This window comes from Symphalangus syndactylus, chromosome 9, assembly GCF_028878055.3.
Source record: "Symphalangus syndactylus isolate Jambi chromosome 9, NHGRI_mSymSyn1-v2.1_pri, whole genome shotgun sequence".
Lineage (NCBI taxonomy): Eukaryota > Metazoa > Chordata > Mammalia > Primates > Hylobatidae > Symphalangus > Symphalangus syndactylus.
Genome location: NC_072431.2, coordinates 122,567,365 through 122,594,010, shown reverse-complemented (window position 1 = coordinate 122,594,010; position 26,646 = coordinate 122,567,365). Strand labels below are relative to the sequence as shown.

General features: G+C 39.5%; 1 protein-coding gene across 8 annotated transcripts in view; it reads left to right on the top strand.

Annotated features, from left to right (window-relative positions):
* CNTLN (centlein) overlaps positions 1-26,646 on the top strand; it is a 369,272-nt gene that overhangs the window by 25,455 nt on the left and 317,171 nt on the right. Inside the window, exon 3 of one of the 8 annotated variants that reach the window (XM_063609089.1) lies at positions 13,644-13,862. The exons of 6 other annotated variants lie outside the window; for them this stretch is intronic. In XM_063609089.1, coding sequence (XP_063465159.1) covers positions 13,644-13,728 — 85 coding nt within the window. In that variant the 3' untranslated portion in view covers positions 13,729-13,862. Of the gene's footprint in view, positions 1-13,643; positions 13,863-26,646 lie in introns of those variants that run through there. One more of the 8 variants, XM_055294184.2, reaches the window with a different exon arrangement.

The window sequence follows — 26,646 nt, the reverse complement described above, 5'->3', positions numbered from 1 at the left end:
GTGTCACTCAAATTTAGTAATTCCTCTGTGTCCTTAACTTTCAAATCCTCTATCTTGGTTCTCAGTAGCTCAGCTCTGAACATCTTATTGATTTCTTTTCCAAACATCAGTTCTGTTTTACATCTTTACTTTGAGACAAAGGAAGATATAAGCCACCAAAGAAAATAATTTGTAAAATTCAAGTTAAAGGTAGCCAAGGAAAAGTCTAGGACTTTCTTAATGGATATCTGGAGGAAAAATGTAACCTTTAAGCTTGGATGCCTAGAGGATACCTCACGTTGCAAAGAAACCTGGCTGTGAGATTTAGACATGCATGGTCATCATTAAAACAGATATTTCCACCACATTTACCCATTCATCAGGTATCAATTGAATGTCATTTGATTGTCAGACACTCTGAAAAAATTAGAGAAAGAGATAGCTCTGCATTTAGCTATTAAAGAATACTCTCTAATAGGAAAGACATTTGTAGAAAGAGATAATTTATAATAAGAATTTGGTAAATACTATAATGATATTCATATTAATGTAATTATTTGATCTCTGGAAAAAGTTAAATAAGTTCTCACTCTCACTAATTCTAAGTAATTAGAAGTTTGTGTTGTTGAAAATCAAATTTTGATTTCCTTAGTAGAATAATATCATACTAGAAAATATTTTTATAATATGATTTTATTCTTATAAATTTGTAGAAAATATTATTTTCTATGATATGTAGATATTTAAGTTTACCTGTCACTTTTTGAGTTTATTATAAATTACTACTGGAAAAGGACATTTTGAATATATCATTTGTTTATTAGCTCTACAAATCTAATTTCCTTGCTATTACATATAAACTCTCACTTTAGATTATTGGTATCATAAGAGTACAGCCACTGTATTTTATCTTTAAATGCATAAGGAAACATAATCTCAGGAGGCAGGAGTAATAAACATTGAAGAAACAGTAACATGGAGTTTCATAGAAATATTAATACATTAGGAGCCATAAGAGCTTGAACTGTTCAACTTTTCTTTGAATAACTGCAAATGTGTGCCAAACTCCAGTATCGTTGCCTTAGACACAAATTTCATCCTGGCTTTAAAAATTAATATTAGTAATACATTATTTTTTCCATAAAGAACTTTGAATTTGGAGTAAAGCAACAGCAACTGCTATTATTTGCCTGCTAAAATTATATTGTGAATAATTTTGCAGACTTAGCCAACAATGTGCTGTCCTGCATTTCGTGTAACTGTAGGTACTGCAGCTTGTAATCCACCTACTATTACAAATAATCTCAGGAAGTGAATTGCTGTGTTTCTTTTCTTTTTTCTTTTTTTTTTTTTTTTTTGAGACGGAGTCTCTTGCTCTGTCACCGAGGCTGGAGTGCAGTGGCGCGATCTCGGCTCACTGCAAGCTCCGCCCTCCGGGTTCACGCCATTCTCCTGCCTCAGCCTCCTGAGTAGCTGGGACTACAGGCGCCCACCACCGCGCCCGGCTAATTTTTTTGTATTTTTAGTAGAGACGGGGTTTCACCGTGGTCTCGATCTCCTGACCTCGTGATCCACCCACCTCGGCCTCCCAAAGTGCTGGGATTACAGGCGTGAGCCACCGCGCCTGGCCGAATTACTGTGTTTCTTTGCTGCTGCAGGTCCATCCAGAGTTGAGCTATTAATCTGTTTCCTCCAGTCCTTTTTTTTCATTACATTTGCTTCTATGGTTAATCTTTTTTGTGTTACTTTCTGTTTTTTCTTTTCTATCAATAGTTATTTGACATCTATTTGTCTTAGGGCAGTGATCTCAGTATCGTCTGTCTGAAGACCTGTGCTAATAAGGAGAATGTGCCAGAATGTATATCAACCTTGTGCCCTCTTCACTGAGAAAGCTTTGATACTTGTCTTTCTTTATTTCTTTTTTCTTTATTTTTGAGACAGAGTCTCGCTCTGTCACTGAGGCTGGAGTGCAGTGGCACGATCTCGGCTCACTGCAAACTCCGCCTGCTGTGTTCACGCCATTCTCCTGCCTCAGCCTCCCGAGTAACTGGGACTGCAGGTGCCCACCACCGTGCCCGGCTAATTTTTTGTATTTTTAGTAGAGACAGGGTTTCACTGTGTTAGCCAGGATGATCTCCATCTCCTGACCTCAGGATCTGCCTGCCTTGGCCTCCCAAAGTGTTGGGATTACAGGCGTGAGCCACCGCACCCAGCCTTGTCTTGCTTTCTTTTATGGCCAACTAGTAACAACCAATTAACAGTCCTGCATTTTGAATAGCATTGCCTTAAGTTCCTATGCTTTGTTACACACTACCTTCACTAGAGATACACTAAGCTTTGTTGGTAGAAGAGAATACTGTATGAAGAGAACTGGAATAGTGGTCTTCAGGGAATCACCAAATGCTCTTGAGGACCTCATTAAACATATAGGTGGTATAATTAATTATTTTTCCATCTGGATGTTTCCTTGAGTTGTTGCATTTGCTTTACTTTTATTGCACCTGAGGATGGAGGGAGTGAAGTGGTTTGGTGGGCAGGAGGGTGCACAGACTATGGGGCATAGAACAGTTACCATAAAGTCAGTCAGTGGAAACATTTCTAACTGGGCAGGGTAAAGCTCTTTTTATTTTGGTTTCAATGGATGGAGTGACTTCTCGCATTAATTACTGATTTGGAATTAGATTGGAGGATGCTAACTGTATTTTTAGGTAGACTTCTGGTTTTGATGAGGTATTAGTCTGTTCTTACACTGCTAATATAGATGTACCTGAGACTGGGTAATTTATAAAGAAAAAGAGGTGTAATTGATTCACAATTCCACATGTCTTGGGAGACCTCACAATCATGGCAGAAGGCGAACAAGGAGCAAAGTCACTTCTTACATGGTGGCAGACAAAAGAGCATGTGCAGTGGAACTAGCTTTTACAAAACCATCAGATCTTGTGAGACTTGTTCACTATCATAAGAATGGGGTTGGGGGGGTAAGATTCCTCCCTGTGATTGAGTTACCCCCACACTGGGTCCCTCCCACCACATGTGGGGATTATGGGAGCTACAATTCAAGATGAGATTTCGGTGGGGACACAGCCAAACCATATTACATGATATATGAATGTACTAATGCATTGTTTTATTGTTATGATAATTATGCTCTTCCCTCCATTTTCAGAAATTATTCTAGAAATGAGAGTATAATAAAGTACAAGTTGATACTGCGTTTTTGTGATTCATTAGATATCATTAGCAAATCATGCATAGATAGATTCTGCTTATTCAATAGTCTCTTGAATATTGCTTTAACAGCATTTATATTTCATTGTAATTATTTCTGTGTGTCAGTTTGTTGCCTTTTCCACTGAACAGTGGGAGGACCATATTGTGCATATTTTCCACAGTGCTTATTACAGTCCCTGGCACAAAGGCACTGAATAAATGAATGAATAACTGAACAAGCAGATGCATGATATTATAACACAAGGTAGTGGAAACTAGTATCTTGAAGATAAGAATAAATAAGTGTATTTGCATATTAAAAAACGTTGATCTGGCTGGGCACAGTGACTCATGCCTGTAATCCTAGCACTTTGGGCGGCTGAGGCATGTGGATTGCTTGAGCTCAGGAGTTCAAAACCAGCCTGGCCAACACAGTGAAACCCTGTCTCTACAAAAAATACAAAAATTAGTTGGGTGTGGTGGTGGACATCTATAGTTCCAGCTACTTGGGAGGCTGAGGTGGGAGGATAGCTTGAGCCCAGGAGGTGTAGGTTGCAGTGAGCTGAATTCATGCCACTGCACTCCAGCCTGGGCAACAGAGCAAGACTCTGTCTGAAAAAAAAAAAAAAAAATGGCCAGAAGCGGTGGCTCACCCCTGTAATCCCAGCACTTTGGAAGGCTGAGGCTGGCGGATCACTTGGGGCCAGGAGTTCAAGACCAGCCTGTCCAACATGGTGAAAACCCATCTCTACTAAAAATACAAACATTAAACTGGCATGGTGGCACATGCCTGTAATCCTAGCTCCTCGGGAGGCTGAGGCAGGAGAATCACTTGAACCCGAAAGGCAGAGGTTGCAGTGAGCCAAGGTTGCCTGACTGCACTCCAGCCTGGGCAGCAGAGTGAGACTCTGTCTCAAAAAAAAAAAAAAAAAGTTGATCTATTGAAACGATCTTTCATTCTTTCAAAAAAAAAAAAAACAAACATTTGTTAGCTTTAATCGAATATGTATAAGACCAAGTCTGGATTTAACATCAAATTTATAGAACTCCTTATTTTTATCTTTTTTTTTTTTTTTGAGGTGGAGTCTAGCTTTGTTGCCCAGGCTGGAGTGGAGTGACGCCATCTCGGCTCACTGCAACCTCTGCCTCCCTGGTTCAAGGGATTCTCCTGCCTCAGGAGAATCCCAGCCTCCCGAGTAGCTGGGATTACAGGCGTGCTCCACAACAGCCAGCTAATTTTTGTATTTTTTGTAGAGACAGGGTTTCACTATGTTGGCCAGGCTCGTGTCGAATTCCTGACCTCAGGTGATCCGCCTGCCTTAGCCTCCCAAAGTGCTGGGATTACTGGTGTGAGCCACTGTGTCCAGCCAAGAACTCCTTATTTTTTTATTTTTATTTTTTTTATTATTATTATGCTTTAAGTTTTCGGGAACATGTGCACAATGTGCAGGTTTGTTACATATGTATCCATGTGCCATGTTGGTGTGCTGCACCCATTAACTTGTCATTTAGCATTAGGTATATCTCCTAATGCTATCCGTCCCTCCTCCCTCCACCCCACAACAGTCCCCGGAGTGTGATATTCCCCTTCCTGTGTCCATGTATTGTTCACTTCCCACCTATGAGTGAGAACATGCGGTGTTTGGTTTTTTGTCCTTGTGACAGTTTGCTGAGAATGATGGTTTCCAGTTTCATCCATGTCCCTATAAAGGACATGAACTCTTCATTTTTTATGGTTGCATAGTATTCCATGGTGTATATGTGCCACATTTTCTTAATCCAGTCTATCACTGTTGGACATTTGGCTTGGTTCCAAGTCTTTGCTATTGTGAACAGTGCCACAATAAACATACGTGTGCATATGTCTTTATAGCAGCATGATTTATAATCCTTTGGGTATATAAACAGTAATGGGATGGCTGGGTCAAATGGTATTTCTAGTTTGAGATCCCTGAGGAATCGCCACACTGACTTCCACGATGGTTGAACTAGTTTACAGTCCCACCAACAGTGTGGAAGTGTTCCTATTTCTCCACATCCTCTCCAGCACCTGTTGTTTCCTGACTTTTTAATGATGGCCATTCTAACTGGTGTGAGATGGTATCTCATTGTGGTTTTTATTAGCATTTCTCTGATGGCCAGTGATGATGAGCATTTTTTCATGTGTTTTTTGGCTACATAAATGTCTTCTTTTGAGAGGTGTCTGTTCATATCCTTTGCCTACTTTTTGATGGGGTTGTTTTTTTCTTGTAAATTTGTTTGAGTTCATTGTAGATTCTGGATATTAGCCCTTTGTCAGATGAGTAGGTTGTGAAAGTTTTCTCCCATTTTGTAGGTTGCCTGTTCACTCTGATGGTAGTTTCTTTTGCTGTGCAGAAGCTCTTTAGTTTAATTAGATCCCACTTGTCAATTTTGGCTTTTGTTGCCATTGCTTTTGGTGTTTTAGACATGAAGTCCTTGCCCATGCCTATGTCCTGAATGGTAATGCCTACGTTTTCTTCTAGGGTTTTTATGGTTTTAGGTCTAACATGTGAGTCTTTAATCCATCTTGAATTAATTTTTGTATAAGGTGTAAGGAAGGGATCCAGTTTCAGCTTTCTCCATATGGCTAGCCAGTTTTCCCAGCACCATTTATTAAATAGGGAATCCTTTCCCCATTTCTTGTTTTTGTCAAGTTTGTCAAAGATCAGATGGTTGTAGATATGTGGCATTATTTCTGAGGGCTCTGTTCTGTTCCATTGGTCTATATCTCTGTTTTGGTACCAGTACCATGCTGTTTTGGTTACTGTAGCCTTGTAGTATAGTTTGAAGTCAGGTAGTGTGATGCCTCCGGCTTTGTTCTTTTGGTTTAGGATTGACTTGGCGATGCAGGCTCTTTTTTGGTTCCATATGAACTTTAAAGTAGTTTTTTCCAATTCTGTGAAGAAAGTCATTGGTAGCTTGATGGGGATGGCATTGAATCTGTAAATTACTTTGGGCAGTATGGCCATTTTCACGATATTGATTCTTCCTACCCATGAGCATGGAATGTTCTTCCATTTGTATCCTCTTTTATTTCATTGAGCAGTGGTTTGTAGTTCTCCTTGAAGAGGTCCTTCACATCCCTTGTAAGTTGGATTCCTAGGTATTTTATTCTCTTTGAAGCAATTGTGAATGGGAATTCACTCATGATTTGGCTGTCTGTTTGTCTGTTATTGGTGTATAAGAATGCTTGTGATTTTTGCATATTGATTCTGTATCCTGAGACTTTGTTGAAGTTGCTAATCAGCTTAAGGAGATTTTGGGCTGAGACAATGGGGTTTTCTAGATATACAATCATGTCATCTGCAAACAGGGACAATTTGACTTCCTCTTTTCCTAATTGAATACCATTTATTTCCTTCTCCTGCCTAATTGCCCTGCCCAGAACTTCCAAGACTATGTTGAATAGGAGTGGTGAGAGAGGGCATCCCTGTCTTGTGCCAGTTTTCAAAGGGAATGCTTCCAGTTTTTGCCCATTCAGTATGATATTGGCTGTGGGTTTGTCATCGATCGCTGTTATCATTTTGAGATACATCCCATCAATACCTAATTTATTGAGAGTTTTTAGCATGAAGTGTTGTTGAATTTTGTCAGAGGCCTTTTCTGCATCTATTGAGATAATCATGTGGCTTTTGTCTTTTGTTTATATGCTGGATTACATTTATTGATTTGCATATGTTGAACCAGCCTTGCATCCCAGGGATGAAGCCTACTTGATCTTGGTGGATAAGGTTTTTGATGTGCTGCTGGATTCGGTTTGCCAGTATTTCATTGAGGATTTTTGCATCGATGTTCATCAAGGATATTGGTTTAAAATTCTTTGTTTTGGTTGTGTCTCTGCCCGGCTTTGGTATCAGGATGATGCTGGCCTCATAAAATGAGTGAGGGAGGATTCCCTCTTTTTCTATTGATTGGAATAGTTTCAGAAGGAATGGTACCAGCTCCTCCTTGTACCTCTGGTAGAATTAGGCTGTGAATCCATCTGGTCCTGGAGTTTTTTTGGTTGGTAAGCTATTGATTATTGCCACAATTTCAGAGCCTGTTATTGGTCTATTCAGAGATTCAACTTCTTCCTGGTTTAGTCTTGGGAGGGTGTATGTGTCGAGGAATTTACCCATTTCTTCTAGATTTTCTAGTTTATTTGCATAGAGGTGTTTGCAGTATTCTCTGATGGTAGTTTGTATTTCTGTGGGATTGGTGGTGATATCGCCTTTATCATTTTTTATTGCATCTATTTGATTCTTCTCTCTGTTCTTCTTTATTAGTCTCACTAGCGGTCTATTGATTTTGTTGATCTTTTCAAAAAACGAGCTCCTGTATTCATTAATTTTTTGAAGGGTTTTTTGTGTCTCTATCTCCTTCAATTCTGCTCTGATTTTAGTTATTTCTTGCCTTCTGCTAGCTTTTGAATGTGTTTGCTCTTGCTTTTCTAGTTCTTTTAATTGTGATGTTAGGGTGTCAATTTTGGATCTTTCCTGCTTTCTCTTGTGGGCATTTAGTGCTATAAATTTCCCTCTACACACTACTTTGAATGTGTCCCAGAGATTCTGGTATGTTGTGTCTTTGTTCTCGTTGGTTTCAAAGAATATCTTTATTTCTGCCTTCATTTCGTTAGGTACCCAGTAGTCATTCAGGAGCAGGTTGTTCAGTTTTCCTGTAGTTGAGCGGTTTTGAGTGAGTTTCTTAATCCTGAGTTGTAGTTTGATTTTACTGTGGTCTGAGAGACAGTTTGTTATAATTTCTGTTCTTTTACATTTGCTGAGGAGTGCTTTACTTCCAGCTCTGTGGTCAATTTTGGAGTAGGTGTGGTGTGATGCTGAAAAGAATGTATATTCTGTTGATTTGGGGTGGAGAGTTCTGTAGATGTCTATTAGGTCCACTTGGTGCAGAGCTGAGTTCAATTCCTGGGTATCCTTGTTAACTTTCTGTCTCGTTGATCTGTCTAATGTTGACAGTGGGGTGTTAATGTCTCCCATTACTATTGTGTGGGAGTCTAAGTCTCTTTGTAGGTCACTCAGGACTTGCTTTATGAATCTGGGTGCTCCTGTATTGGGTGCATATATATTTAGGATAGTTAGCTCTTGTTGAATTGATCCCTTTACCATTATGTAGTGGCCTTCTTTGTCTCTTTTGATCTTTGTTGGTTTAAAGTCTGTTTTATCAGAGACTAGGATTGCAACCCCTGCCTTTTTTTGTTTTCCATTTGCTTGGTAGGTCTTCCTCCATCCCTTTATTTTGAGCCTATGTGTGTCTCTGCACGTGAGATGGGTTTCCTGAATACAGCACACTGATGGGTCTTGACTCTTTATCCAATTTGCCAGTCTGTGTCTTTTAATTGGAGCATTTAGTCCATTTACATTTAAAGTTAATATTGTTATGTGTGTATTTGGTCCTGTCATTATGATGTTAGCTGGTTATTTTGCTCATTAGTTGATGCAGTTTCTTCGTAGCCTTGATGGTCTTTACATTTTGCATGTTTTTGCAGTGTCTGGTACCAGTTGTTCCTTTCCATGTTTAGTGCTTCCTTCAGGAGCTCTTTTAGGCCAGGCCCGGTAGTGACAAAATCTCTCAGCATTTGCTTGTGTGTAAAGGATTTTATTTCTCCTTCGCTTATGAAGCTTAGTTTGCCTGGATATGAAATTCTGGGTTGAAAATTCTTTTCTTTAAGAATGTTGAATATTGGCCCCCACTCTCTTCTGGCTTGTGGAGTTTCTGCCGAGAGATCCGCTGTTAGTCTGATGGGCTTCCCTTTGTGTGTAACCCGACCTTTCTCTCTGGCTTCCCTTAACATTTTTTCCTACATTTCAAATTTTGTGAATCTGACAGTTACGTGTCTTGGAGTTGCTCTTCTCGAGGAGTATCTTTGTGGCGTTCTCTGTGTTTCCTGAATCTGAATGTTGGCCTGCCTTGTTAGATTGGGGAAGTTCTCCTGGATAATATCCTGCAGAGTGTTTTCCAGCTTGGTTCCATTCTCCCCGTCACTTTCAGGTCCACCAATCAGACGTAGGTTTGGTCTTTTCACATAGTCCCATATTTCTTGGAGGCTTCGTTTGTTTCGTTTTGTTCTTTTTTCTCTAAACTTCCCTTTTCGCTTCATTTCGTTCATTTCATCTTCCATCACTGATACCCTTTCTTCCGGTTGATCTCATCGGCTCCTGAGGCTTCTGCATTCTTCTCGTAGTTCTCGAGCCTTGGCTTTCAGCTCCATCAGCTCCTTTAAGGACTTCTCTGCATTGGTTATTCTAGTTATCCTTTCGTCTAATTTTTTTTCAAAGTTTTTAACTTCTTTGCCATTGGTTTGAATTTCCTCCTGTAGCTTGGAGGAGTTTGATCATCTGAAGCCTTCTTCTCTCAACTCGTCAAAGTCATTCTCCCTCCAGCTTTGTTCCATTGCTGGTGAGGAGCTGCGTTCCTTTGGAGGAGGAGAGGTGCTCTGCTTTTTAGAGTTTCCAGTTTTTCTGCTCTGTGTTTTACTCATCTTTGTGGTTTTATCTACTTTTGGTCTTTGATGATGGCGACGTACAGATGCGTTTTTGGTGTGGATGTCCTTTCTGTTTGTTAGTTTTCCTTCTACCAACAGGACCCTCAGCTGCAGGTCTGTTGGAGTTTGCTAGAGGTCCACTCCAGACCCTGTTTGCCTGGGTATCAGCAGCGGTGGCTGCAGAACAGCGGTGGCTGTAGAACAGCAGATCTTGGTGACCTGCAAATGCTGCTGCCTGATCGTTCTTCTGGAAGTTTTGTCTCAGAGGAGTACCCAGCCGTGTGAGGTGTCAGTCTGCCCCTACTGGGGGGTGCCTCCCAGTTAGGCTGCTCGGGGGCCAGAGACCCACTTGAGGAGGCAGTCTGCCCGTTCTCAGATCTCCAGCTGCGTGCTGGGAGAACCACTACTCTCTTCAAAGCTGTCAGACAGGGACATTTAAGTCTGCAGAGGTTACTGTGGTATTTTTGTCCCCAGAGGTGGAGCCTACCGAGGCAGGCAGGCCTCCTTGAGCTGTGGTGGGCTCCACCCAGTTCGAGCTTCCCGGCTGCTTTGTTTACCTAAGCAAGCCTGGGCAATGGCAGGCGCCCCTCCCTGAGCCTTGCTGCCGCCCTGCAGTTTGATCTCAGACTGCTGTGCTAGCAATCAGCGAGACTCTGTGGGCATAGGACCCTCCGATCCAGGTGCGGGATATAATCTCCTGGGGTGCCTTTTTTTTTTTTAAATTTTTTTATTATTATCCTTTGGTTTTAGGGTACATGTGCACAGTGTGCAGGTTTGTTACATATGTATCCATGTGCCATGTTGGTTTGCTGCACGCATTAACTTGTCATTTAGCATTAGGTATATCTCCTAATGCTGTCCCTCCCCCTCCCCCCACCCCACAACAGTCCCCGGAGTGTGATGTTCCCCTTCCTGTGTCCATGAGTTCTCATTGTTCAATTCTCACCTATGAGTGAGAACTTGCGGTGTTTGGTTTTTTGTCCTTGCGACAGTTTACTGAGAATGATGGTTTCCAGTTTCATCCGTGTCCCTACAAAGGACATGAACTCATCATTTTTTATGGCTGCATAGTATTCCATGGTGTATATGTGCCACATTTTCTTAATCCAGTCTGTCGTTGATGGACATTTGGGTTGGTTCCAAGTCTTTGCTATTGTGAATAGTGCCGCAATAAACATACGTGTGTGTGTGTCTTTATAGCAGCATGATTTATAGTCCTTTGGGTATATACCCAGTAATGGGATGGCTGGGTCAAATGGTATTTCTAGTTCAAATTTACAAGAAAAAAACAAACAACCCCATCAAAAAGTGGGCGAAGGACCTGAACAGACACTTCTCAAAAGAAGACATTTATGCAGCCAAAAAACACATGCAAAATTGCTCATCATCACTGGCCATCAGAGAAATGCAAATCAGAACCACAATGAGATACCACCTCACACCAGTTAGAATGGCCATCATTAAAAAGTCAGGAAACAACAGGTGCTGGAGAAGATGTGGAGAAATAGGAACACTTTTACACTGTTGTTGGGAGTGTAAACTAGTTCAACCATTGTGGAAGTCAGTGTGGTGTGCCGTTTTTTAAGCTCGTTGGAAAAGTGCAGTATTAGGGTGGGAGTGATCCGATTTTCCAGGTGCCGTCTGTCACCACTTTCTTTGACTAGGAAAGGGAACTCCCTGACCCCTTGTGCTTCCCGAGTGAGGCAATGCCTCGCCCTGCTTCGGCTCGTGCACAGTGCGCTGCACCCACTGTCTTGCACCCACTGTCTGGCACTCCCTAGTGAGATGAACCCGGTACCTCAGATGGAAATGCAGAAATCACCCATCTTCTGCGTCGCTCACTCTGGGAACTATAGACCGGAGCTGTTCCTGTTGGGCCATCTTGGCTCCACCCCTCCAAACTCCTTATTTTTATGTAGGACTTTAACCTCTCTACTAGAAAAAAAGTCCAGATTCTTAGAACATTTTTCTTTTTTTTGAGACAGAGTCTCACTCTCTCGCCCAAGCTCAAGTGCAGTGGTGCAGTCTCGGCTCACTGCAACCTCTGCCACCCGGGTTCAAGCGATTCTCCTACCTCAGCCTCCCAAGTAACTGGTATTACAGGTGCCTGCTATCATGCCTGGCTAATTTTTTTTGTATTTTTATTAGAGATGGGGCTTCACCATGTTGGCCAGGCTGGTCTTGAACTCTTGACCTCGTGATCCATCCACCTTGGCCTCCCAAAGTGCTGGGATTACAGACGTGACCCATCGCGCCTGGACTCTTAGAAATTTTCCTAAGTGATTTTGTTAAAATAATTAATTTCAACCTTTGATCCCATGTATTAAGGAGAGAGTACCACATTTTTTTTCATGTAAAGTGAAAATTTGAAACTATGACAGTAGGAATTTAGGTTAAATGTGATGGGTTAAGCATAAGTATTTATCTTTACCTCCTCCCCAAATCCCACTAAAATGACTAGTAGAATTTTAAAAGTGTAGAAGCACCTAAAGAGAAGTAGAGAAAAGGTGACAGTGGATGACAGTTATGAGTAAATTCTAGAATGATGTAAGGTGAATTGATAAGTGGTAACTGACTTAGCAGAATGGGGAAAGTTGAAATACATAGAATGTAGAAATTTCTAATAATAGGTGACATCAGTGACCTGTGATGGTTGGAGTGAAGAATGAGGCTACAAAATGGGAAAATTGAATTAAAGTCTATATAAGAAGCATGTAGACTCTCTGGTCCTCCTTCTCTCATTAAGTCAGGAGGCAGGAAGTTTATTTCCTTGAAAAATTGAAATAAGTATCTTCTGGACTTAGGGACCTCAGGCATATCAAGGTACAGGATTAGCTATTATGAAAACTGGGGGAATAAGTGAATGCCTATTCTACTGAATAATGGGACACTAACTGAATTATTCAGCCTCAGAGTTGCTGGAAGCAGAGTCCTGAACTATCCAGGCATAAGACAAAATAATTCTTCTCTGGAGAAACTAAGCATCCCTAGAGAAACAACAGAGACACACTGACAGGTCCTAACAAAATGACACTTCCCCCACACTGTTAACTATAGAGACTTTTGGGCAAGCCCTCCACCCCCATCCTAGGCCAAGTAAAACTATCAAACATCATTTTTAGTTCCTCATTCTTAAACATGAATGTGAAACAAATAATCATAAGACATTTGAGTAAAACTTTTAATATGAAGGATAAGAAACCAGAAGTAACAGAAAAATGGAGTTCAGAGAAGACAGAGATATGCTGAATAAAACAAAGGAAAAAACTCCTATGATTAATATTGTAAGACATGTAAGGGACAATTTGGTGTATGTGAAACATGAACAGGTGACAAAAAAAAGAGAAAGAGTACTTGGAAATTAAATAAATATAACAATAAATGATTATCAAAATAAAAAATTAACTAGAGGGGCTAGAAGACGAGGTTGAATAAATCTTCCAAAAATTATAATGGAGACAAAGGAGTAGTAAATAGGAGCAAAAGGAAAAGAATAAGAATCAATATAGGTGCTGTAACAGTGATTAATAGAAATTTCAGTAGCAGAGAACAGAGAAAAATGGACATGTTAAAGGAAGTAATTCAAGAAAATTTTCAAATTCAGGCTGAAGAGTTTTGGATTGAAAACATCCATTGATTGTCTGGCACAAAGAACTATTGCAAGGCACATTATTATGCAATTTTAGAATGTTGGAGATAGTGAGAAGATCATAAAACCTCTTAGAGGGGAAAAAATACAGCCACATACATAGAGTTAGCAATTAGAATGACAGTGATTATCTCAACTGCTAGAAGCTAGAAGACATGGAGCATGCTTTCATAATTCTGGGAGATAAGTTATTTTCAACCTATAATTCTATAACCAGCCAGGTATTAATCAAGTTTAAAGTAATAATAAAGACGTTTTCCATAATACATGGTCTCACATCTCCCATGTACATATTATTAGGAGGCCAGTAGAAGATGCGTACCACCAAAACGAAGAATATACCAAAAAAGGTAAAAAGTTTGGATTGAGAAAATGTGAGATATAACACATGAATAATATAAAGATATTCCAAGGTGAAGATAAAAGAAGATGGAGAAGACTTGGTAGCAGTAGTTCTCAATGAAGCAGGACTACAATAGTTCTTTAAGAAGGATGACTCTGAAAAAATTAGCACTGATAGATTGTAATATTTTTGAGAAAGATATTTCATAATTTCTGAGAATTTTAGAAAGGATTAGTGATAAGTAAACAGAAAACTGCACAAATAAAAGTGACATAAATTTTGTTTTTTAAAAAAGGAAAAAGAGCTTTATTAACATTTCTCTCCATTACATTAATTAACACAACTACTAAATCGTCACTTCCTTTTAGGATTCCAAATATGATGCCATATTGATTGTAAGGGGTATGTGTAAGTTTCTTGAGAGTTCCTACTCTAGATGAGTTACCTTTAAAAAAATTCTTTTCAGTATCCTGTTCTTTCTCATCTCTCAGTTTTGCCTCTTATCTTTCACATGAGGAATTAGAAAAGCTGTCTTTACTGATTTTCTTTCGAGATCCACACACAATTCAAGGACCAAAAGGTCAGCATAAATTTATGCTTCTCTTAGCAAGCATGTGTTTAATGTCAGAAGGAAGGGAAGGTGCATAGGCTGTTAAGGCCTGATAGAACCTAAAAGGAAGAATGTACCAAAGGTATTTGTAGGGGCACTAGAAAGCAAGCAAGACGTTTTCTGCTCTGATGTTAACAGTTGTCAGTAAGTGAAAAATTCTGCAATGAGGTATAACATATGTATCTTCACAGTGACATTAATTCAGTCAGCTCAACAGTGAGGTTGTTAATAACAGAGTGATGCAATTTTTAAGTGTTCAGAGAAACAAAACGTTATATATGAAAGGAAATGTCATCATAGTACACCATGTCGCTTAGCTGTGAACCATACATAATAAGTATGTTAAAAAACTAGGGCCGGGCGCGGTGGCTCAAGCCTGTAATCCCAGCACTTTGGGAGGCCGAGGCGGGCGGATCACGAGGTCAGGAGATCGAGACCATCCTAGCTAACACGGTGAAACCCCGTCTCTACTAAAAAATACAAAAAAAATTAGCCGGGCATGTTGGCGGGTGCCTGTAGTCCCAGCTACTGGGGAGGCTGAGGCAGGAGAATGGCGTGAACCCGGGAGGCGGAGCTTACAGTGAGCCGAGATGCGCCACTGCACTCCAGCCTGGGGGACAGAGCGAGACTCCGTCTCAAAAAAAAAAAAAAAAAAAAAAAACTAGACTAAAAATCAGGATTTACACCTGCCATGTAAACACTGGTCAGACGGCACAGCCCCCAGAAGTGCTGGGGTAGTGTACCCTGAGGAAAACTCACAGAGAGGGGCTCCCTGGCAAGTGTGTAGGTACTCCATTGTCCTCTTCCCTCTGGCGCAGTATAAAGGAGTCTGACAAGATTACACATGTCAGACTCTGGGAAAATTACCCCGTCACTTCTGGTCTGATGAGAGACTGGGAGACACATTATAAAATGTATATAATAGTTTTTGCTATTCAAATATGTTATTTCCTGAGTGTGACTAGTAAAAAGTTATATAATAAGGCATGTTGAGTTATTGGAATCCTCTTTTGATTCTATGTGTTGGTTAGCAGATAGCAAATATTATAATAGCAAAAGATACTAGCCTTCTCAAACATACAAAAGAAAATCTATCTAAATGTGTTTAGATCCAAGGGCTATCAATGTTGGGAGGAAATGGGTAAGAAGGAAAAATATTATGTTCCTGTCTTTCTTGATGTTAGCAAAGAAAGTAAAAAAAAAAAAGTTATGTCCCCAAATTTAAGAAATAAGTAATATATGACCTAACAAATACATTTATGGATGGTACTTGGGACTGCTTTTTTGGTGGTGGTGGTTGTTTTTTGGTTATGTCTTAATAACTGTGTTTACTTTGAAAAAATAACGTGTAACTTGGATGATATTAAGAATTAAATAAAAATACGTGACTATTCATGCTGATTCTGTACATGATCTTTGATTAATTTGAAAGTTGCATATAAGTTAGCATAGCAGATTTTTAGGCTATTTATTATTTTGAAACTCTTAAGTTTACTTGTTGAATAAATGTCCTGTATAGCAACATTTATTAACCACAGGTATCTATTTATTTTGTTATACTTTATATACCATTTATGATAAAGACCTTTTTTTTCAGTTTTGGTTTATTTGAAACCATAGATGGCTCTTTTGAATAAGGATTATGAATAAGAATGGGTTATAGTAGAGTAGGGTGATGAATTGTGAAGTTTTGTGTTGGTTCTAGTGAAGGTGATAGTTTTACCAAAAGACCAGGTCAGCAACAAATTACAGGGGCAGGAGTTATGGAAAGTTTGTTCAGTGCCATAGTCTGGCATCCATTTTTTACCTTTTAATTGAATAGATTAACAGTCTTTTTATTTTTTAAGTGACTGCATCTTGCTTTGTCACCCAGGATGGAGTACAGTGGTGTGATCATAGCTCACTGCAGCCTCGAATCTCTGGGCTCAACTGATTCTCCTGCCTCCGCCTCCCAAGTAGCTAGGACTACAGGTGTGCACCCAACATGTTTGTCTAATTTTTAAAAAATTTTTTACACATGGGGTCTTGCTGTTTTGCCAGGCTGGTATTGAACTCCTGGGTTCAAGCATCCTCTTGCCTCAGCCTTAGAAAGTACTGGGGTTATAGGTCTGAGCCACCACACTTGGCCTTAGAATCTTGGGTAATCCTAAACCTGATAGAACATAATGACAGCCTTGTGAATATTTGGGGTCTCTTTTGATTGCTCCAGATGTCCTTGGTACATTCTTTTGAATTGTTGAATATGGTTCTCACTCTGGTTCTATGAATTGAAATCAAATATTAAACTGGAGATTACAAAATCATTGACAAGACCAATGTCAAGGAGCTTTTCCCTATTTTTTTTCTAGTTTTGTGATTTCAAGTCTTAGGATTAAGCCTTTAATCCATTTTGAGTTGATTTTTGTGTATGGCATAAGATAAGGGTCCAATTTTATTCTTCCACCTGTAGCTATCTAGTTTTCTCGGTACCATTTATTGAAGAGACTTTCCTTTGCACATTATGTGTTCTTGGCACCTTTGCTGAAAGCTAGTTGACCATTTGTGTATGGATTTATTTCAGGTTCTCTATTCTGTTCAGTTGGTCTGTTTATCTGTGTTTATGCCAGTACCATGCTGTTTTGATTACTATAGCTTTGTAATCTGATTTGAAATCAGAAAGTGTGATGCTTCAGCTTTGTTCTTATTGCTGAAGATTGCTTTAGCTACTCATGATCTTTTGGGGTTCCATATGAATTTTATGACTTTTTTCACTTGTATGAAAAATGCCATTGGAATTTTGATAGGGATTGCATTGAGTCTTTAGATTGTTTTGGGTAACATGTATATTTTAGCAATAACCATCCTTTGAATCCATGAGCTATTTTTCTAGTTATTTGTGTCTTTAATTTCTTTCATCAATGTTTTATAGTTTTCAGTTATAGATCTTTCATGTATTTGGTTAGATGTATTTCTAAGTATTTATTTTTGATTCTGTGTTAATGGGATTGTTTTATTAATTTCTTTTTCAGAGAGTCTGTTTTAGTGTTTTAGAAACACAACTGATTTTCGTATGCTGATTTTGTATTCTGAAACTTTACTAAATTTGTTTACTAGTTTCGAACAGTTTTTTGTTTTGGAAGGAGTCTTTAATTTTCTTTATATAAGATTGTGTTATATAAAGACAGTGGCAGTTTTACTTCTTCCTTTCTAATTTGGATGGCCTTTCTTTCTTTTTCTTGCTTAATTGCTTTGGGTAGGACTTCCAGTAGTATATTGAATAAAAGCGGCAAGAATAGGTTCTCCTGATGGTGTTCCATAAGTACTGTAGGCTTTCTTTACTTTTACATTCCTTTTTACATTCTTTCTGTTTCTCTAACTGGGTAATTTCAGATTATCTGTTTTTGAGTTCACAGATTCTTCTGCTTGATTAAATCTGATGTTGACACTATTTCATTTTGCATTTCATTGTTAAATTCCTCAGCTTCGGAATTTCTGTTTCTTTTTAATGATTTTTATCTGTTTTCATTCTTTTGTTCATGTATTGTTTTCTTTAATATCATTTAGTCATCCATCTGTGTTCTCTTGTAGCTCAGTGGGCTTCCTTGAAACAATTAGACTCATTTTCCTCATTACAATGTTTTGGTCAATGATGGGCTACATATCTGATGGTAGTCCCATAAGATTGTAATACCGTATTTTTACTGTACTTTTTCTATGTTTAGAAATGTTTACATGCACGAATACTTACCATTGTGTTACAGTTGCCTATAGTATTCAGTACAGTAACATGCTGTACAGGTTTGTAGCTTAAGAGTTATAGACTGTACCATATAGCCTAGGTGTGTAGTAGTCTATATCATTTAGGTTTATGTGAGTACACTCTATGATATTTGCACAAAGACAGAATCACCTAATGATGCATTTCTCAGAGAATCCTTGTTGTTAAGTTACACGTGACTGTATTTTGAATTCTTTGACAATTCAAATATCTGCATTTCTTTGGGATTGGTTGCTGGAAAATTGTCATTTTGTTTTTTGGTGACATCTTGTTTTTGATTTTTCTGTGTTTGTTGCCTTGCATTGATATCTGTGCATTTGATGGAGCAGTCACTTCTAGACTTTACACACTGATTTCAGTGGCCAAAGACTTTCACCTACAGATGGGTACAAGAGTGCTGGCTTGATGAGGTGCCATGGTTCCAGCTTTGGTGAGGATACAGTGGTATAGTCTCCATGCAGTTTCAGCTGAAGTCAGTATCTGCTAAGATTGTAGGAGTCCTCAGCAGCCAAGGCTGTGTGTGTTACAAGGTGTCTGCAGGGGGAGTGAGGGCTTTTGGGTTCTTTGATGGCCAAGGCTGCTGAGGTCTTCCTGATCTCTTTTTCTCTTGTGCAGTAAGTTGTGGTTGAGGGTATCCCTCTTGGTGCTGGGTCTAGCTTAGCACAGTGCCTATGGAGTGGCAATGGAGCTGATGTTTGGAGCTCCAGCATGTGTGGAGGGAGGGATGGTGACTCCAGGGTCTGGGGTAGCAGTGGTTCTAGTGTCCAGGGCACAGGCACCCCCACCAGTTTGGTAATGGCGTATGCAGTATGGGTGCTCGTGGAATAGCTAGGGAGCCAGGGTCCAAAGTGTGGTTACGTGCAAAGTTATAGGTAGCTCCAGGGTCCAGGACATTGTTACCCTCCCTGTGGTGGTGGCTCCAGTGTCCTAGGTGCAAGCACATTAGAGTAGCCATGGAGCCAGGGTCCATAGTGCAGTTGTGTGCAGAGTGAACCGTGGCTTTAAGATCTGGGCACAGGCTAGCCTGCTGTGTTGGTGGCTTCAATGTTTGAGGCATGGATACTCATGGATTGGCCATTGAGCTGGGGTTTGGAGTGCAGGTGAATAGTGCAGCTGTAGTTCTGGGATCTGTTGCATATGTGAGGTTGCGGGGGGTGGCAGCTTCTTCTAGGGGGTGGTTATTATGGCTGCTGTTTATCTCAGTGGTGAAAGCTGCTGGTGTCCTCTGAGGGGCACGTTGCTGGAGTTCGTACCTATGAACACTAAGGAGACAAAATGCAGGGAGTCTGTGACTGCTTTTGGGACTGTTAAGCTCCTTAGCAGTAATGGCTGCAAGAGTAATCTGCAGAGTACGCTGTTGGGGACCATGGTAGCACCTGCTGTGTGGCTGATACTGATTTCCCTACACTTCTTCTTTGTTCCTAGTTGTCCCCAGACATTTTAGGTATTATGGAATACCCCATCCATCCTTTCTGTGCAGTTATTCACCAATTTTTCCTCCATTTTTGTTGTGTAGATTCTTAATTAGACTCTTGAGACCTCTTTGGGCTATTTTGCTTATGGATAGCTTTCTAGTTATTTTTGGGGGAGGAAGATGAAGGCTGGTGTTTCTTACTCTGTCATCTTGCTGTATACTCCCTTTAAATAATATATTTTTCATAATTGTAACAAGTTTTAATGCCTAACATTTTTCTATTGTCATTTTTATTTCCTGGATATTATTCTAAAATTGCCTAATTTAAAAAAAGGGAAATTTTACTTAGAAACGGCTGAACTTAGTAAAATACACAGTAGGTCAAATATAAACTTCTAAGTTTCAGTGCACTTTATTGCTAAGTCTCCTTATAAGTGTATACACATTCCTCCATAAACTATTTGATCTGACAAGCCTTTAATCAAGGCCTCCAACATGATTAATATCATATTTATTTATGCTGATGTTTCATCTTTGATATCATATACTATAAGGGAATCACTCCGGGAAACCTGAGGGAAAAGCTTTTTGAATTTTGGAAAAAATAATGGTTATATCCTGTTGGAAAATTTCTACAAATTTTTGTGGAGAAAAGGAAAGTTAATGGCTTCAGCATCAGTGAAGACCAGCCATATTAATTTCAAAGAAGTCACTGTCAAAAAGAACTAATGGTACATCTTTTATCATTTAGTGGAAAGCCAGAAATGTTGAGTACTACCTAAACATTATGAGTATGAAGTTATAGCTATAGTGATGAATAATAATATCTAATATTTGTATATTACTTTAATTTTAGTGTAAAATATCTCATTGGAAATTTCATGTATTCTAACCTGATAGATGAATAGTAAACAAATTAGGGTGTAAATTTTCTTAATCACCAGTGTTATGAAGACAGATTTGTCCTTTAACATAATAACTTTATGAAATACATGTGCATATGCATATTTAATTTTAAAAATAGTTTCTACCATTTGATACCCTGATGCCTTTTATTTTAAGGAAACAATTTATATAAAACTTGTTTTCTTGTTTCTGCCATAGTCTGAAAATAGGGGTATTGTAGAAGCGTGGACAGATGCTTATCACTCTTGAGCTCATAAGGGTTAATCTGTGGCTGAAATTATGGTATTAAAAGTTTTCAACATTCTTATTCCTGATTTTTTTTTCTTAAATTGGAATTGTAACAGTGATTCACAGTAATTAAATCAGAAATTTGCTTTCTTCTCATCAAAACAAAGAAACATTGTTGGAGAAGACTAGTGGAAGACTTAAAGGGTGTTTTCAATTGATTTTAGGGTCAGCGATTTTTTAAGGAAATAGTAGGTAGCCATTTTTTAAAAATTAAACTTTTCATTTTGAGATAATTGTAGATTCACATGCAGCTACAGGAAATAATACAGAGATTTGGCACACCCTTGAACCATTTCTTTCCAATGATAGCATCTTGCAAAACTATAGTACAGTATGAAGCCAGGATATTGACATTTATACATTCAATGCAGAACAATTCTGTCACCATAAGGACCCATTTTATAATCCCACTCACTTATCTCTTTATGCCCCACCACCCTACCCTGTTTGTAACTCCTGGCAGCTGCTAATTTGTTCTCCATTTTTGTAATTTTATCATTTCTAAAATGTTGTATAAATGGAATCAGACAGCATGTAACTTTTTAGTATAGGCTTTTCATTCAGCATAATTCTCTGGTGAGTCTTTCTAATTTTTGTATATATCAGTAGTTCATTTATTTTTATTGCTGAAGAGTGTTGCATAGTATGGATGTACCGTAGTTTAACCATTCATTTGTTGAAGGATATCTGGGTTGTTTCCAGTTTTTGACTATTATGAATTAGTTGCTATGAATATTTGTGTACATACTTTTTTGTTGTAAACCTAAGTTTTTATTTATCTGGGATAAATGGCCAGGAGTGTAATTGCTGGGCCATATGATTGTTATAGACTTAGTTTGTTAAGAAATTGCTGGCTGGGTGTGGTGGCTTATGCCTGTAGTCTCAGCACTTTGGGAGGCCGAGGTGGGTGGATCACCTGAAGTCAGGAGTTTGAAACCAGCCTGACCAATATGGTGAAACCCCATCTCTACCAAAAATACAAAAATTAGCCGGACGTGGTGGCGGGTGCCTGTAGTCCCAGCTACTCGGGAGGCTGAGATAGGAGAATTGCTTAAACCCGAGAGGCAGAGGTTGCAGTGAGCCAAGATCGTGCCACTGCACTCCAGCCTGGGCAACAGCGCAAGACTCTGTCTCAGAAAAAAAAAAAAAAGAAAGAAATTGCCAAACCGTTTGTCAGAGTGTCTATACCATTTTACATTTTATCCAGCAATGTGTGAGTGATTTGGTTTATCTGCTTCTTCACCAGTATTTGGTGTCACTGTTTTCTTTTAGCCATTCTGCTGATGTATAGTTATACCTCATTGAAGTTTTAATTTGCATTTCTCATGGTTAATGATGTTGAACAGCTTTTCCTGTATTCATTTGCCATCTGAATGTCCTCTTCAATGAGGACATGTCTTTTGCCCATTTCCTATTTGGATTTTAGAAAATTACTGTTGAGTTTTGAAAGTTCTTTTCATATCCCAGATACTGGTCTTTTGTCAACTATGTGGTTTGCAAATATTGTCTCCCAGTCTAGCTTGTGTTTTATCCTCTTAACAGGGTCTTTTGTAGAACAAAATTTAAAATTTTGATGAAGTCCAATTTTAATTTTTTCTTCAATGAGTGTGTTTTTGGTGTCAAATTGAGATTTTGTTTTTGCCTAGCCCTAGAGACTCAAGATTTTCTCTTATTTTTTTCCTAAAAGTTTTATAGTTTTATGTTTCGTACTTGAGTTCACAATCCATTTTGAGTTAATATTTGTTTAAGAAGAGATTTAAGGAGGTCAAGTTTCTTTTCCTTTTTTGCCTGTGAATGTCTAATTCTTCTAGCTCAATTTGTTAAAAGTACCGTCCTCTTCCCATTGAACTATTTTGCATATTTATCTAAAATCACTTGGGTATATTTGCATGGGTGTATTTCTTGGTTCTTTATTCTGTTCTATTGATCTATGTGTCTGTTTTCTGTCAATACTACACCATCTTGATTACTATAGCTATATAATGCATCTTAAAATCTGCTGGAATGATTTCTCCTGCTCCTTTTCAAAATTGTTTTAGCTATTTTAGTCCTGTGCTTTTCCATGAAGTTTAGAAGACTCTTGTCTCTATTTTTAAAAAATCTTGTTCAGGTTTTGAGTTGAACCTAGATATCAGTCTGGGGGAGAATTGGCATGTTTGTTGACTCCTAATCCATGGACATAAGATATCTCTCCATTTATTTAGATCTTCTTTGATTGCTTTCACTACCATTTTGTAGTTTTCAGCATGCAAGTCCTATATATCTTTTGTTAGATTTACACCTATGTATTTAAACTTTCTGGTATGATGGTAAATGATACTGTATTTTTGTGTTTAATGTCCATGTTTGCATTACTAGTATATAGAATAAGGATTTCCGTGTGGACTTATTATTTCTAAGATTTTTTTTTTTTAATGATCCCTTGATTTTTCTACATAATCATGTTAATTGTAAGCAAGTGGAGTTTTATTTCTTCCTTTCTAATCTGTGTGCCTTTTATTTTATTTTATTTTCCCTTATTGTGCTGGCTATATTTTCCAGTACTATGCTGAGTAAGAGTGTTGAGAGTGACCATCCTTGCCCTGCTCCTATTTTAGAGAGAAATCACTTTCACTAAATGGTCCCTGCAAGTTTTTTGTAAATTTTGTTTATCAAGTTGAGGAAATTTTCTGTTCCTAGATTGTTGATAATTTTTTTTTTTGTCATGAATGGGCATTTGATTCCATCAAATGCTTGTACTGCATCACTTGATATGACCAGGAGATTTTTCTTCTTCAGACTGTTGATATGGTGGAATACATGGATTTATTTTTGAATACTGAACCAGCTTTGCCTACTGGAATAAATTTCACTTGGTCATGGTGTACAATTATACATTGCTAAATACTATTTGCTAATGTTTTGTTAAGGATTGATTGCATCGCTAATCATGAGGGATATCGGTGTATAGCTTTCTTTTATTGTACTATCTTTGGTTTTTATATTAGAGATAAGTAGCTTCATAAAATGAATCAGGAACTGCTGCTTTCTCTTCTGTTTTCTGGAACAAATCCTGTAGAGTTGATGTTATTCTTCTTCAAATGTTTGATGGAATTCTTTAGTAAATTATCTGCACCTGGAGAGTTCTTTTCTGGGAGTTTTCAAATTGCCGTTTTGCTTTCCTTAATAGTTATAGGATTGTTCAGTTATCTATTTCATATTGGTGAACTTTGGTAGTTTGTGCATCTTGAGGAATTGGTCAGTTTTTCTAAGTTGTCAAATTTATGTGTATAGCATTGTTCACAGTTTTTTGTTGTTATGGTTTTATGTCTGCAGTGTCTATTGATAATCCTGTTTCTTGATATTGATAACAGATGTGTCTTTTCCCTATTTTTTCCCTTGTCAGTCTTGCTAGAAGTTTTTGAAAAGTGTTGCGCTTCCAAAAAGTCCTTAGTTTCATTGATTTTCTCTATTATATTTCTGTTTTCTATTATGTTGATTTCTGCTTTTTATTATTTCCTTTTTGTTGTTGTCTCTGTCAATAATTTTCAGTTTCTTGGCTGGGCGCGGTGGCTCACGCCTGTGATCGCAGCACTTTGGGAGGCCGAGGCAGGCAGATCATGAGGTCAGGAGACCGAGACTATCCTGGCTAACATGGTGAAACCCCGTCTCTACTAAAAATACAAAAAATTAGCCAGGCATGGTGGTGGGCGCCTGTAGTCCCAGCTGCTCGGGAGGCTGAGGTAGGAGAATGGCATGAACCTGGGAGGTGAAGCTTGCAGTGAGCTGAGATCATGCCACTGCACTCCAGCCTGGGCGACAGAGCGAGACTCCATCTCAAAAAAAAAAAAAAATTATTTTCAGTTTCTTGAAGTGGAAGTGTTTCCAGAATTGGTGGGTTCTTGGTCTCACTGACTTCAAGAAAGAAGCTGCGGACGCTTGTGGCGAGTGTCACAGTTCTTAAAGGCGGTGTGTCCAGAGTTTGTTCCTTCTGATGGTCGGATGTGTTCAGAGTTTCTTCCTTCTAGTGGGTTCGCGGTCTCGCTGGCTCAGGAGTGAAGCTGCAGACCTTTGCGGTGAGTGTTACAGCTCTTAAGGCGGCACGTCTGGAGTTGTTTGTTCCTCCTGGTGGCTTTGTGGTCTCCATGGCTTCAAGAGTGAAGCTGCAGACCTTCGTGGTGAGTGCCACAGCTCATAAAGGCAGTGTGGACCCAAAGAGCGAGCAGCAGCAAGATTTATTGCAAAGAGCGAAAGAACAAAGCTTCCACAGTGTGGAAGGGGACCCGAGTGGGTTGCCACTGCCGGCTCGGGCAGACTGCTTTTATTCGCTTATCTGGCCCCACCCACATCCTGCTGATTGGTCCATTTTGACAGGGTGCTGATTGCTGCATTTATAATCCCTGAGCTAGACACAAAAGTTCTCCACATCCCCACTAGATTAGCTAGATACAGTGTCAACTGGTGCATTCACAAACCCTGAGGTAGACACAGGGTGCTGATTGGTGTGTTTACAAACGTTGAGCTAGATACAGAGTGCTGATTGGTATATTTACAATCCCTTAGCTAGACATAAAGGTTCTCCAAGTCCCCACCAGATTAACTAGATACAGAGTGTCCATAGGTGCATTCACAAACCCTGAGCTAGACACAGGGTGCTGATTGGTGTGTTTACAAACCTTGAGCTAGATACAGAGTGCTGATTGGTATATTTACAATCCCTTAGCTAGACAGAAAGGCTCTCCAAGTTCTCACCAAACTCAGGAGCCTAGCTGGCTTCCCCCTGTGGATCCTACACTGGGGCCGCAGGTGGAGCTGCCTGCCAGTCCCGCGCCATGTGCCTGCATTCCTCAGCCCTTGGGCGGTCGATGGGACTGGGAGCCGTGGAGTAGGGAGCAGCGCTTATTGGAGAGGCTGGGGGTGCGCAGGAGCCCATAGCAGGGCGGGGGGCTGGGGGACTCAGGCATGGCGGGCTGCAGGTCCTGAGCTGTGCCCCGCAGGGAGGCAGCTAAGGCCCTGCCAGAAATGGAGCACAGCAGCCAGCTGCTGGCCCAGGTGCTAAGCCCCTCACTGCATGTGGCCAGCTGTGTGGCCGGCAACTCCAAGTGCGGGGCCCACTGAGCCCACGCCCACCCGGAACTCGCGCTGGCCCACAAGGGCTGTGCGCAGCCCAGGTTCCCGCCCGTGCCTCTCCCTCCACACCTCCCTGCAAGCTGAGGGAGTCAGCTTCAGCCTTGGCCAGCCCAGCAAGGGGCTCCCACATTGCAGCGGCAGGCTGAAGGGCTCCTCAAGCGTGGCCAGAGTGGGCACCAAGGCCGAGGAGGCGCTGAGAGCGAGCGAGGGCTCTGAGGGCTGCCAGCATGCTGTCACCTCTCAGAAGTGTAGATTATTGATTTGAGATTTTTCCTGTTTTGTAATGTACATGTTTAATTTTATAAATTTTTCTCTCAGCTGCTTTAACTTCATCCCCCATATTTTGATATGCTGCCTTTTTATTTTTATTCAGTTCTATGTATTTTTAACTTTCCTGTGAGACTCTCTGTATGACCAAGGATTATGTAGAAATGTGTTATTTAATTTTCAAGTGTTTGGCGATTTTTCCTTTGCTTAATTTTTAGTTTGATTTCATATGGTCAGAGAATGTACTCTGTGATTTAAATTCTTTTAAATTTGACAAGGTTTGTTTTATGGCCCAAAGTATGGTTTATCTTTGTATAAATCTATGGGCATTTGAAAATAATATATATTTTGCTGATGTTGGTGGTTTGTTCTATAAATATTGATTAGATCCTATAGGTTGATTTTGTTGCTGAGCTCTTCTGTACCTCTGATAATATACTGTCTAGTTCTATACATTGTTGAGAGAGGCATTTTGAAGTTGCCAAACATAATTATTGATTTATCTATTACTCTTTTCAGTTCTATCAGTTTTTTTTCTGTGTATTATTTTGAGCTCTAAAGTTTGGTACGTACACATTTAGGATCACTAAGTCTTCTTGGTAGATTCTT